Here is a 14623-nt window from a genome sequence, read left to right on the forward strand (position 1 = left end):
ATGTTTTGTCTATCCAAACTGAACATAATTCTAGCTGAGCTAAATATCCCTATACGAAATACAATAGTGCGGCGATCACAAGTTGCAAAATGGAATCGACCAAGACAAGGGTGGGTTAAGCTCAATATTGATGGCTCAAGGAGTGGTGGAGGGGGTGGTATTTTGCGAAATGATGAAAGGTGTGTGTTGGCTGCTTTCTCTTCTAAATTTGGTTTTGGTACTAATAATGAAGCGGAACTTAAAGCGCTTATTTCTGGCTTGTTACTTTGTCAGAAGATGGGATTTCAAAGGTTAAGATAGAATGTGATTCGGCTTTGGTTGTACAATGGATTAATAATAAAGCTTGTACTGTTTGGTATTTATGAGATTTTTTGGAGGAGCTTTTTCAAACTCTTCATAGATTTGATTACACAATTTCTCATTTGTCTTGGGAAGGTAATAAAGTGGTGGATTTCCTAACAAAGTAGGGGGAAGAGGGTTTGAATTGTAGATATGTGCGTTCCAATGATTTGTCCCTACACATTAGAGGTTTGCTTAGATTAGATTATTTTGATTTGCCTAGTTTACGTGTTTAAGTTTAATTGTACTTGTTTGGGGTTGATTGTTATTGAAATAGACTAATAATATTTACTGCTTATTTAATATTTAAAAAAAAATTATTTGATTAATTATAAATATTGTTGACACTACTTTATTTATCTATCTCTCTTCAATTTAAACTCTAGAGTAGGGTCAAAAACTTAAAGAGGTCTACACCCAACCAAAAGTCTTTTTTTTGTTTTAACAAAAATAATTTTGTGGTATTTAAAAAAAAGTGAGTATGCTTATCTCTAGGATATATGAACAGAGTAATGTTATATGTAATCATAGAATGCATAAATACTGTATAATTATTTAAAAAAAAAAATCTATTATTAAAAAATTAATTTTTTATATAAATTTCATATATATTCATTTTTTAAAAATAATTATATGATATTTATATTTTCACGACTATAACAATATTTCTGTTATGGACAAGGTTTTCATTCCTTTTGGGAACATAAAACTTTATTTGTATTGTTTATAATTTAAAGAGTGGTCTCTCTCTCGGTCACACATGGATAAATTGTATTGGATGGACATAAATATCAATTTACTTTTGGTCAGCATGCAGCGTGCGATGCGTCATCTCGGTTTGGCCACAACTAATAAAATAATGGCATCCACCAATTGGGAATAGTCTTGCCCGCAAACCCACCTAGTAATTGGTCCACATAACCCCCCAATTAATCCCCAATATAATTGATTCCCATTAAAACGCCCATCCCATTCACCACGTTCCACCCTGTCTTGTCAACTCCCCTCCCGTGCAAACTTTTCTTTTATATGCTAATTATCTTTAAAAAAATAAATAATTATTATAATCGTGTGTAGATAAATATTGAACAATTATTTAAAATAAATAAATAAATATATGATCTATATAAAAATTAATTAATTTTTAATAATATATATATTTTTTAAGAGAAATTCTATTTGCAGTCCTGAAGTGGGGATTGCATGTGCAGACACATGCTTAAATGAGAGAAAACATTATTTTAGGAGGGATAATTTTGTAATTTTACAAAATTTTAAAGTTAAAATAGCCTAGGCCTGCACATGCAGTCTCCAAGTGGGGACTGTACCTAGCATTGCTCTTTTTTTAAATTACTATATAATATTTATATATTTTACGATTATATGTAACATTATTTATTTAAAAAATATTTAAGACACTGAAAAAATTTAAAAAATGAACGATCTTATTTTTTTTTTTAGTGAATGGTTAAGAAATATTTTATTAATAAGTTTATAATTTTTTTTTTCAAATATTTAATATAGTTTAAAAAATGTTTTTTTTTTAAAGTAGAATTTACACTGTCCATATAATGTAGCGATCACTTTTTTCGATGGCCCTAACATGATTCATTATTTATATATTAAATTTTACATAATTTATCTTTCACTTAAAATAAAATTATAAAAAAAAACTTAAGTCACCATTTTTCTCATTTTATAATTAATTAGTCGGGCGCGTTAATCTTCATGTATCTATAATATCCCTCTCACAAGTGGGAAAACACCACTTTATTTTTAATCCTTTAAACATGTAATAGTTTCCTTTTCACGTAGAAGAATGTTACTTTCTTTGTTTTCAAGAGGAATGTTTATAAAATGATTTTCTAAAAATAAATTCATAAGCTGACGTAAATTGATATGATGTATTAGATTATAAATTTATTTTTATCATAAAATATATCTAAATATCATATAAAATTATATTAATTTATGAGTTTATTTTTATAAAAAAATTGTGACGATAGTACTTCTCCAATAGACATTGATATTGATATTACAATAAGCTACTTGTTCATACTAATCTTTTAGGCATGTATAATCTTGGTTGCACACTACCAACAACGATTAAATCACGTCAATCCTTTCCATACGCCGATGAAGTTTATACTTTATGTATACTAATCCTTTAGATATGTGTAATATTTCTTCCTATATGGTCTTTAGATTTTAAATTTCAAGTGTACATTATTAGAGATCAAATCCCCATTTATCAATCGATTTAACTCTAGGATTTTACACGTGCACGTACATTAACAAAACCCAAAACCCAAAAAGTAATAAATAAATAAATTAAAAAGTTGTAGAGAAATTAATTAAAGTTTGGAAGGAGCATGATGATGAGGAGCCTGACACCACTATCTCATCATTAATCATTTTAATCCCAAAAAGAAGCCACAATTTTCCATGGCCGTAATTGATACCAGCAAGGGAAACCCATGAAAACGACAGCGTAGCAATACTACCCGCGTTTCAATCGATGGATTGACCCAGCCTAGCAATGGATTCACAGCTTCTGGATTGCTTAAACTAAGCCAGTGTGCAAGTATATATTGGGTGTTGGCTCCCCTCCTCTCTTCGCATTGGTCCGAGTTGCCCAAATTTGGATCGTGAAATCCGAGAGTAATTACAGAGACCTTGGAGTTAACTCTTCCATCAATGGCCACCAAAGTGTATATTGTGTATGTATCAATCTTATTTATCTTCCTTTTTTTTTTTTTCCCAGATATTGATCTCTCCAAAATTCACCCTGTTTCTCGCCAATATTCTGTCTTTCGCTCATAACTTGTTATCCTTTACTTTTGCTAGATTTACGGGCTGATGCTTCTATAATATATTTCTTGGATCTCTTTTTAATTCTTTCTGATTGTTGATTTAATAAAATTACAACCTGTAGACTATCTTTTCAGAGTTTTTTTTTTTTTTTTGCAATTTTCTCTCGAGCTGAAATCCAAAGAAAAAAATTCCTGACATAAGAGGCTTTTGCTTTGGTCAGGGTTTTGCTCTTTGATTGCTGTGTTCGGCGAGTCTCATGGTTTCGAAGAATCTTATTGAAATGAAACTATTTTCGATTCAGCTTTTTTTTTTTTTTTGGTGGTATTTCTGCTTGAATTTTCTTTTTTCTTGAGAAACCAAATGAACTATATCCTTGTTGGCCTTCAAATGTAAAACTGTAGGGCTGGATTCTCATATACTCTGCTCGGTTCTGAGAAATTTCTATAAGTTAAACCTTTGACCAGAAATCATTGCACATCTCATATCTGTGCTATTTAGTTTTACTTGACAAACCCTTTAACCTCTTGTTCTACACTTGCAATACAAGATCTGAGAATGACAACGAAGACAGGAATAGCCGAGTCAATACACTATCTGATATTCTGATTGATAAAAAACTCTGCGATGCAATTCTTCACAACTCTAACTGTACTTTTCATCTTAATAATTTTTTTGACTGTCCGCATTGATGTGGAACCTAGTGAAGAGCAATGAAAAAGATTTCTTCTTTTCGCCATACAGTTATGAAAACGTGTTTTATTTGAAGAAACTTTAAGTAGAATGAATTTAGAACCATGAGTACTTTTGGTAGCAGGATCTGCATGACCCTAATATCTCAAATTGTGTTAATAGTTTTGCAATTGATAAAATGTAGACGAAGCTTTATAATTAAAAAATTTCCAAAGTTCATGAATAGGATGTTGGCAAGCCTTGTATCTCCTCAAGGCTCCATTTTTCATCTTAGGGTTAAGATTAAATATGGTCTTCTATGGCCATTGTGAGCTTTTGTGAGCTTCTATGGTATTTATTGTGTTAGGCATCACGGTCGATTAAAATTTTGAAACAATTCACATTAATTTTTTTCTTCAAGAAATTGATTTGTTTAAATTTTAAAAATTGAACTACTTTGGAAATATGCAAAAGAAAGACTTGTTCTGTTGCATATTGAACCCTTCAAAAGTAATGCCTTAACCAGCTCTTGGTGTTGTCGAAACTCATATCACCACGCATCCTCATCCTTTGCACAATCCAATCCTTTCTGTGTCCCCTTCGTCTTTATGGTTCTGCAAAAACTAATTGCTAAGTCCAGATGTTTGATCTCCTGACTCTATATCTTAGTTTGATCATTATACGTGGTCAAGGGCATATTGGCATGTTTACGGTAACAATTTTATGGGCCATATTTTTACGTTAAATGTTGTGAGTTACCTGTTCCGCTATGTTGTGGGCTTCTAAGATTTTCCATTGGCCTTTTATCTGCCCAAAATTTGAGAAGGGACCTGGGAATAGTCTACACTCATGCACATACATGCAAAACTGAGAAGTTTGAAGATATTTGTTTTGGACAAATACTTCCAACTCAGCAATCCATTAGAGGCCAAAATCTGAGCAAGTTGTTTTTTCCAGAGACTTGCAAGTAATCACGGTTCTTTTAATTATTTGGACTCAATTTTTCCCTTGAACTAAAAGCAAGTTAGTATTTTTCATCAGATGTCATGGTAAAACTCTATTCTCCAGTATGCTACTGTAGGAACTGATTACCATACAACTCTCAGAATCTATCTGTTTTTTTTTTTTGCTGCTACAGGTACTATTCCATGTATGGACATGTAGAGAAACTAGCAGAAGAGATAAAGAAAGGGGCTGCATCTGTTGAAGGTGTTGAAGCCAAACTATGGCAGGTAAGAATGTGCATTCTTATAGCACCTCTGCATCGCATGCCCTGCCTTATGAACTACCAAGTCTAGTGTTTAGTATCTAGGGTATGCTACGAGCCTACGACATAGTATTAGTGGGCAGCAATCAATTCTAGATGAATAAATGTCCATCCTTTTGCCAGCAAAGGGGACAATTTTTTAGAATGGGTTCTGAACTTTAGACCTTGTTGGGTTATTATTAAGAGAAATTTTGGGTTTGAAACCGTGTTTTGGTAGTTTGTTACCATTCAATGTCACCGACTGTGCCTTCTCAAAATTTTGGGTCATTTGCAGACTGTTTGGGCGAGCTCATTTTCCAAGGATTCGTCTCGGTTCCCCTGCATGCAATAATCTTTTATTTTTTTGTGCCTGCTTATATAAACTTTTAAGGTTTTAGTCCTTTGATGTTTTCTTCTTCTGTGTTCTTTTTTTATCTTAATACCCGTCTCTCGTTTACTATTTGAGCATATTTCATGTTTAGCTCGGCATTTTACAACATATATTTGTGATCAATGTCATTCAAAGTTTGGCGTCTCCCCTGCCAGTTGGTACATCTAGAAATCAGAATTTTGTTTTAGTTTTTGCTCACGTCCCAATTCAACAAATTCAAGGAACTGGCTGTTTTTGGTTAAGCAATGGTTTCTTGGATGGGCCATGGTTCTCAAGCATAAGCCTGAAACGGCAAAACCTTTATATTCTTGACTTAGAATTCCTGACCGAGTTTAGTGGACATGTGGAACAGGTCCCTGAGACACTGCCAGAAGAGGCACTTGGGAAGATGAGCGCACCTCCAAAGAGTGATGTACCAATCATTACGCCCAATGAACTTGCTGATGCTGATGGGTTTGTTTTTGGCTTCCCAACAAGATTTGGAATGATGGCTGCTCAATTCAAGGCCTTTCTGGATGCAACTGGTGGTTTATGGAGAACACAACAGCTTGCAGGTAAGCCAGCTGGGATCTTTTACAGCACCGGATCTCAAGGTGGTGGACAAGAGACTACTCCGTAAGTTCACACGAATCATTAAACGAACTGAAATATCCTAAATATTCGGAATCAGGGAAAATAAAACTGACTTATCATGGATGTCTTAGGTTGACTGCAATTACTCAGCTGGTTCACCATGGGATGATTTTTGTGCCCATTGGATACACATTTGGAGCTGGCATGTTTGAAATGGAAAAAGTGAAAGGTGGAAGTCCGTATGGTGCTGGAACTTTTGCTGGGGACGGCTCAAGACAGCCATCTGAGCTTGAGTTGGAGCAAGCATTCCACCAAGGGAAGTACGTTGCCACCATCACAAAAAAACTCAAGGGCGCCGCTTAAAGCTTGAAGTTCCCAAATTAATGCCACCATAAAAGATACCATTTGGAATCCTTTTCCATTTTTTACTCCTAGAATTCCATATTCCTATTTCTCTGTGCTTGCAAGAAAAAATAGTTCCTGTGTCGTTGATATATGCTTTGTTTGTGTGTAACACAATACAGTGGTTATTATTAATGGTAAAACTTTGATTGATTATCTCATCGGTGCACAATTGCTTTTTTGTTTTTTTTTTTTGTTTTTTATGAGATTTAGCTCTAATTTATTTTTCTGCGGAAACCCAGTTGTTCTCAGTTTTATCCGTTGGCAATCTTTTGGTACCTTCCAGTTGATCTTGAAGAACATGGGGCAATTTTGGTACCTCCTTGGCTTCTATTTTAAAGCATTAAACGATGCTTGTTCTTTTGCTTTTCAGTGTTGTGCCTTCTAAGACACGAATAGAGTATCTGGGACCCTTGTTGGCATAGATGATGTTGTAGCGGAGATATGCGGGCGGCCAACCTTTTCGATAAGTTGGATATATAGTTGGGTCTTTCTTTTACCAGAAACATATTAATTTCGTATCAATCACAAGCTGCAAAAATATAAAGTATGCAATCCTAGCCCATTCCAATCATAGATATCGAAAGATCATGATCCTAATATTGTTTTACTTGCAGGAACTGAACAAACTCATTACCAAATATCCGAATCTATTGAGATCTGTTTCATTCGAATTCGTGTTATTATTATTGATCCACAGCAACACCACCACCCGATTTTTCCCACCACAGTTTCATTCTTTCTAGCTATCCTTTTCAAGGAGATATAACCACATATTAATCCAAGGCATTGATCTAAGACTTTTCTTGTTGAGTGTACTCTTCTGCATCTGACCATATCCACTACTTTCTAAGTGAGGTTTGAATAGTGAGATGAGATCAAATGATTTTAGATAAAAATTAAAAGTTTGATAAAATATTGTTAGAATATTATTTTTTAATATTATTATTATTTTAGAATTTGAAAAAGTTGAATTGTTTATTATATTTTATGTGAAAATTTAGCAAAATTGTAATAATGAAATGAAATGAGATGATATGAATTGGAGTGATTCTTGAATCCAAACCAGGCCACCGGTTTCCTTTATATTATCTGGCAGAGCATTCCCAATGGCTTCTTCATCATATTCTTTAAAATACATCACCAAAAATTACTTTTTCTATTTTACATGCTGGTTTTTACAATATATTATGCATCATCTTATTTATTTTTTCTTTATATCATTTAAATATTATACTTGTTAATATTTTTTATTTATTTCAAATTTTTTTTCTAACTATCAATAGTATCCTCATATATTTTGATATTTGCAATATCTCTCCATATACAATGCCATATAATTATGTTTTATTTTAAATTAATCTAAATGTATAAGCTAAACCAAAATATAAATTGATTAAAAAAAAAAGAGATTATATTTATGAAAATATTCTTAAAGTATATTATGAAAACAAGAAAGATAATACACAAAACAATCATTCTACCATATCCACCCTCTCATCCGAATAAGAAAAAATGCTAGTCATAGAATGTAGTTACACTCAAAGGTGCAAGATTTTATTTTATTTACAGTAATACCATGAAATGTTAAGTATTATGCCATCAAATGAGAGAGAGAATGGTTGAAATGAAAATATGATAACTTTCGAGCAGTGGGAAAAGAAACTTAGAGGGGAGATAAATTAATTTAAAATATTAATTTAGAGTTGTGAACAGTATCTTCTACATCTAGCAGGATTACTGTAGCAAAGCGTATAATAAAGATGTAATACAAAATTCATTGGAATGGACTTTTGAGCAACTTTGTTTATAATTTACAAAAAATTGTATTTTACAAAAGCCATTGTAATTTAAAAATTGTTTATATATACGTATATATAGCTATTTGGTCAAGCCTTAATTACGGCAATGTCATGCGTTCTGTTTAATTTTAACGTGTTTAATTAGAAATTGGTTTTTGCAAAATTTATGTACTTGGCCGCTCCTGATTGCTTTAGAATTTGCAACTTGGTTTGGCCATTGCAGACTACATCAACTTGCAATCATCTCATTCATGCATGTGACAAGTAGTTCTTCCACTTGTCTGCTGTTCTTTATCTTCTTTCAAGATCTGGACGCCATCGCATGAGTTTCTTTTTTATCTGCTTAATTAAAAATGCATGCTGAAGGCCATTAATCCACTTGTTTGTTGATTACTGCATGCACACTTCAGTACATCACTGACTCAGTGACCATTCCGTTGTGGAGTATTGCAATTTTTATTATTTCTAATATTCTATATATTTCTCAATATATTGGAAAACCCCTTAATTTTCCTCTATTAAAAAATGCAGTAAGCCGATGCAATTATATATATATGCAGCTTGCACCACGGATATTGCATACGCATACAAAATTAATATTGGTTTTTCCAGCTTGGTCCTTGATATATATATATATATATATATAGAAAATATGGAGAGGTTTGAAAATGAGGTGAAGGGTAATTATATTAAAGTATGAAATTATCTTATAACAAAATTTGCCCCACGTACGTACGTCTAACAATTGGGACGTACATTAAATTTTCTTCCTAGCTAGCTAGCCTTTTGTGTCACATGGCTTTGCTTGCTATCAACGAAATTAATTCATATGCAATTATGTTCGGCAGTAGGTGAGAAGGACTATATACATGAAGTAGTACAACTAGTTTCTTAATTCTTCTTCTTCTTTTTTCCCCACCCTGTACGTAATGTTGCTTGGCCGATCGAGTTCAAGTTGACATGAATCAATGGTTTCAAACTCATCTACGTATTATTTTATTTTAATTAAGTTTTCTCTTTTAGGCGTAAGCATATATGTGTGATTTACATGACATACCAATTAATATATAAAACATATATATATATATATATGTCATCTCATGAATACTTTGAAATTACGAAGAGATATATATATAGAGAGTAATGTTAAAGAGAAGTCATTATAGTAGTGTACATTTTAAATTCACTGCATGACTATTTCTAGTTGATTGTTTTCAGTACTCATTTGAATAAATGTGTGGTTCTTTAAATTCACTACGTGGCTATTTCTAGTTGATTGTTTCCAATATTCATTTGAATAAATGTGTGGTTTAGATGATGCCACATCATATATATAAAATGAATACTCTCAATAATAACTTGTATCTATATTTATTCATATATATATATATATATATATATATATATAAAAGAGATAAAAGTGTCCAGAACAATTAATTAAATTCAGTAACTATAATTAATTAAACGTCAGTAGTAGTAGTACTAGCTAGTATATACTGCTAATTATGATTTCAAAGCTAGCTAGCGTGTAAAAAATTATGCTTTCAGGAAAAGAAAAATGCTTCCTAGACAATTAATTAATTAATTAAGCAATTTCGATGCAGGGAGAACTGATTCCGGCCCACTGATAAAAGTAATTAATTGCAGATAGTTTTGTACGTAAATTCGACTAATTGGGAAGAATATTAAGAAAGGAACAACTCGTGATTAACTTCTTAGTGAAGGCAAATTAGTATTTATAATGCATATTATATATTTATATATATGTAGATCATCATAAAGTTTATAATATTAGCTACGGAATTTCAAAATATCAAAACAGTAGTTCTGAAAAATCTTCTCTCTTTTCTCTCTAGGAAAAGGGGTGGAGCGTGGTAGAGTGAGGAAGTGCGAGGCAGTTATAACAGAATTTTAAAGATTCTGTGGTGGTCCCGGGGGCGGAAAGGTGTGAGCTACGGTGGTAGCAAGCGAGGAAGAAAAATTTTGTAGTGGCTGAGTGGTGTTGATGTAGCTCATCGTATGTGTATGATTACGATGGAGGAAATGGAAGGGAAATGGGAAAGGCTGAGACTAACCGAGGAGGAAGACAAGGTGTTTGCAGCGGATGATAGCATCTTGAATGACTTGGAAGATAGAAGGAATAGAAGTCTGGTGGGGAGGGTGATGACGGAGAGGAATGTAGGGAAATGGGTTCTAGAATCAACTATGGCAAAAGTCTGGCGGATATCTCGGCTAGCTTCCTTCAGGGAGGTTAGGCCCAATGTATTCGTGATAACCTTTGCTTCTCAGACCGATAAATGGAGGGTGTGGGAAGGGAAGCCTTGGCTCTTCGATAATTGCCTAATTGCACTTAACTTGTATGATGGATTGACTCAGCCTGCTGAAATATCCTTTGCTATAGAAAGGTTCTGGGTTCAGCTCCATGACCTTCCTTTGGCTTGTATGAATGAGGAGTGTGGGAAGGAGATTGGAGGAGCAATAGGCAGGGTAGTTGGGGTTGATGCAAATGAGGATGGTTGTGGTTGGGGACAATACTTGAGGATTCGTGTGGAAGTGGATCTACTAAAGGCCTTGGTGAGAGGGAGAAGGATTTCTGTAAAAGGGAAGTGCTGTTGGATTCCCTTTAAATATGAAAAACTCCCTAGAATCTGTTTTGATTGTGGGAGGATTACTCACTCTAGAAGTAGGTGTGAAAAGAGGGATGAAGAGACTATGAAAAAACAAGGGAGAGATGGTCAGTTTGGCCCTTGGCTTAGGGCAGATCCTCCAGGGAAGAGATTTGCTAGGCAAAGATCCAAAACAGGGTCAGAAGGATCTGCTAGGGGGCAGGTGCCTGTGCAAGATTGTACTAGGATGGAAAAGGAACCAGCTCCTAACAAGTTCTCTGATGAGTTGTTTAGTGAGGTGGGTAGAAGTTTGGATGATGGTGAGGGACTGAGAGTGATTAAAGGGGAAGGGATGGGAGGTGTGAGTAATTTAGAGGGTGAGGGAGTTGATGATTCAGTCTCTGGGGATTCTCAGCAACTTGTCTCTAGCCAGATGAAGGATCCTCCTTCTCATTTTATCTCTATGCAAGGGAGTGAAGGGGAGGGGGAGGGTGACCCTGTAGAAACAGTTCTCTATACTGTGGAGGGTACAGGTCTTGAGCAGGGTGGAAAGGGTGGGGGGAAATGGAAGAGGAGGGCTAGGGATAAAGGGGTGTCTCAGGACCCTTTGCTGGTCTTAATGAACTTAAAACGTGGAAGGGAGGATGGGAAGGAAGGTGAAATGAAGGGGGGCAGAGTGAAGAAGGGTAGGAAAGGGATTGAGGTAGAAGGAATCAAGGATATAGTGGCGGTGGCTGTTGAACAGCCCCGCCAAACACCATGAAAATATTAAGTTGGAACTGCCGAGGGCTTGGGAACCCTCGGACAGTTCAGGACCTTTGCTGTTTAGTGAAGGATAAGAGACCCAATTTAGTCTTCCTAATGGAGACAAAAATGCATAAAGGAAATATTGATTGGCTGAAGAGAAAGATTGGTATGGCTAGCTGTTTTGAGGTGGATGCTATAGGTAGAGGAGGTGGACTATTGTTATGTTGGGAGCATGATGTAGAGGCTGAGATTTTTAACTTTTCTCAAAGGCACATAAATTGCTGGATTACAGATCCAATTACAAAAGTGAGATGGTTGTTTACTGGCTTTTATGGCCATCCTGATTTGCAAAAAAGAAAGGAAGTATGGAGAATGTTGGCTTCTTTCAAACCTAGAAAAGGGATTGGATGGAGTGTTATGGGGGATTTTAATGAGATAACCACTCATGATGAGAAGGAAGGTGGTAGACTTAGGGAAGAAAGTCAGATGGCACAGTTTAGGGACATGCTAGAGGAGAGTGAGCTACATGATATGGGATGGTTGGGTGATAAATTTACCTGGAGCAACAGGCATTCAGATGCTTCTTTTACTAAGGAGCGTTTGGATAGGGCGGTGGCAAATTCAAGGTGGTTTGAACTTTTCTCAAATAAGTCTCTTGAAGTCCTACCAGCAAGGTGCTCTGATCATAGGCCAATCTTATTGTGCTTTGACAGGATGGCAAGGAAAGATAGTAACAAGAAGAAGGGGTTTAAATATGAAGCTTCTTGGGCACTGGAGGAGGATTGTGGCAGGGTGATTGCCTCTGAATGGGGAAAAGAAAGGTCTGGATGCAATTCCACTTCATTGGTCCAGGTCTTATTATCTAACTGCAGAACAGCTCTAAGTAGTTGGAGTTATAAGATTCATAAAGGGAGAGGTAAGGAGCTTAAATTGAAAACAGAGGTTTTAAAAAAACTACAAACTGAGGAGAGTGGTGAGAATGTAGAGGAGTTAAAAAGGGTTCAAGAAGAGGTGGGGTTTCTTTTGGATCAAGAAGACTTAAAATGGAAACAAAGGGCTAAGAAGAATTGGTATAAATCAGGTGACAGAAATACCAAGTTCTTCCATGCATGTGCTAACCAGAGAAGAAGGAGAAACTCAATTACTCAGGTCCAAGCTACCAAAATAGGTTGGTTAAGGATTCTGCAGAGATTGAAAAGGTGTTTCATAGTTTTTTTGAGTCTCTTTATAAGACCTCTGAACCAACTATAGTCAAGATCGAGGACTGTATTCAGCACCTGGAGCCAAAAGTTTCTGCTGAGATGAATGAGAGGATGTGTTTGCCTTTTACAAGGGAGGAAGTGGAAGTTGCTTTGATAATGATGGGGCCTCTAAAGTCCCCTGGACCTGATGAGTATGGAGCATGTTTCTTTCAACAACACTGGAGCATTGTGGGAGACAAGGTTTCTGCTGCTGTGCTGGAATGCTTGAATGGTGGTATCATCCCTCAATCTCTTAATTACACTTACATTGCTTTAATTCCTAAGGTCAATAAGCCTATGTTGGTTAGTGAATATAGGCCAATAAGCCTCTGTAATGTCGTGTATAAATTGTGTTCCAAAGTTATTGCTAATAGGCTCAAGTTTGTGCTTCCTAGTATTATTGCTCCTAATCAAAGTGCTTTCCTTCCGGGAAAACTTATCTCTGATAATGTGATGGTAGCCTATGAAGTGCTCCATACAATGAAGACAAGGCTGAAAGGTAAGAGTGGGAGCATGGCTTTAAAGCTGGATATGTCTAAGGCATATGACAGAATAGAGTGGAAATTTCTTGAGGTTGTTCTAAGGAGATTGGGTTTTGATGGGAAATGGGTCCAACTGGTAATGAGCTGTGTAAGTTCAGTAACATACTCAATGCTATTGAATGGGAAACCAGGGGATAGGGTTTATCCTTCTAGAGGCCTAAGGCAGGGAGACCCTATTTCTCCCTACCTTTTCATCTTGTGTGTTGAAGGCCTAAGTTCCATGCTTAACTCTGCTGACCAAAGGAGTGATATTAGAGGAGTTTCTGTGGCTAGAGGTGGAATGAGAGTTAATCATCTGCTTTTTACAGACGATTGTGTTTTGTTTGGAAGGGCAACAAGGGAAGAATGGAGGAGGTTAAGTTTAATCCTAAAAGTGTATGAAGAGGCTTCAGGGCAGGTTCTGAACAAGGAAAAATCTTCTCTGTTCTTCAGCACAAATACTAATGAAGGTGAAAAGAGGAGAATTCTTCTTGAAGCAGGAGGTGTTGTGTGTGGCAATTATGAAAAATATTTAGGCCTTCCTGCCATGGTGGGTAAGGCTAAGTATAAAACTTTTAGAGGTGTTAAAGAAAAGGTGTGGAAGAAGATTGACTCGTGGAAGAACAACTTCCTGTCTCAGGCAGGAAAGGAGGTCCTTATTAAGGCTGTTCTGCAGGCAATACCATCATATACAATGGGAGTTTTTAAGCTACCATTGACACTTTGTAAGGAACTAAATTCTTTGTATTCAAGATTTTGGTGGGGACACAATGACAACTCAAGGAAGCTTCACTGGTGGAGTTGGGAGAAGTTAGGAATGCAGAAGGCTAATGGTGGGATGGGATTCAGAGACATAGAGAGTTTTAATGTGGCTATGCTTGCCAAGCAAGGTTGGCGCCTTCTTACAAATCCTTCATCTCTTGTTGCCAGGATCTATAGAGATAAGTATTTCAGAAATTCTGTGTTCTTAAAAGTTAAAATTGGTTTAAATCCATCATTTATCTGGAGGAGTGTGTTATCTGCGAGAGACTTATTGAAAGAGGGTCTCCAATGGAGGGTGGGCAATGGGAAGGACATTAAGATTTGGGGAGAAAAGTGGCTGCCAACTCCTACTTCTAAGTGTGTTCAATCTCCTGTGAATATGCTATGGGAGGAAGAGAGGGTGGATAAATTGATTGATGTCCATACTAAGACATGGGATGAGAAGCTTATTAGAGATTTGTTTTTAGTTGAAGAAGCAGAAACAATACTTAGAATCCCTCTAAGCAGAAT

General features: G+C 35.6%; 1 protein-coding gene across 1 annotated transcript; it reads left to right on the forward strand.

Annotated features, from left to right (window-relative positions):
* Positions 1-2727: 2727 nt before the first annotated feature.
* On the forward strand, positions 2728-6593 carry LOC109014187 (NAD(P)H dehydrogenase (quinone) FQR1). Its single transcript, XM_018996551.2, has 4 exons — positions 2728-3059; positions 4961-5054; positions 5812-6074; positions 6164-6593. Exons 1-4 carry the CDS (start codon positions 3037-3039, stop codon positions 6393-6395), a joined length of 612 nt encoding a protein of 203 aa, XP_018852096.1. The 5' UTR covers positions 2728-3036; the 3' UTR covers positions 6396-6593.
* The last annotated feature ends 8030 nt before the right edge of the window (positions 6594-14623 follow it).

The sequence above is a fragment of the Juglans regia genome, chromosome 2 (assembly GCF_001411555.2).
Source record: "Juglans regia cultivar Chandler chromosome 2, Walnut 2.0, whole genome shotgun sequence".
NCBI classification, from domain to species: domain Eukaryota; kingdom Viridiplantae; phylum Streptophyta; class Magnoliopsida; order Fagales; family Juglandaceae; genus Juglans; species Juglans regia.

Excerpts from the sequence above, each read along its gene's own strand:
- LOC109014187 (XM_018996551.2), top strand. The coding sequence starts at position 3,037 with ATGGCCACCAAAGTGTATATTGT. Across the intron at positions 3,060-4,960 it reads GCCACCAAAGTGTATATTGT|GTACTATTCCATGTATGGAC; the intron begins GTATGTATCAAT and ends TTGCTGCTACAG. Across the intron at positions 6,075-6,163 it reads GGTGGACAAGAGACTACTCC|GTTGACTGCAATTACTCAGC; the intron begins GTAAGTTCACAC and ends TGGATGTCTTAG.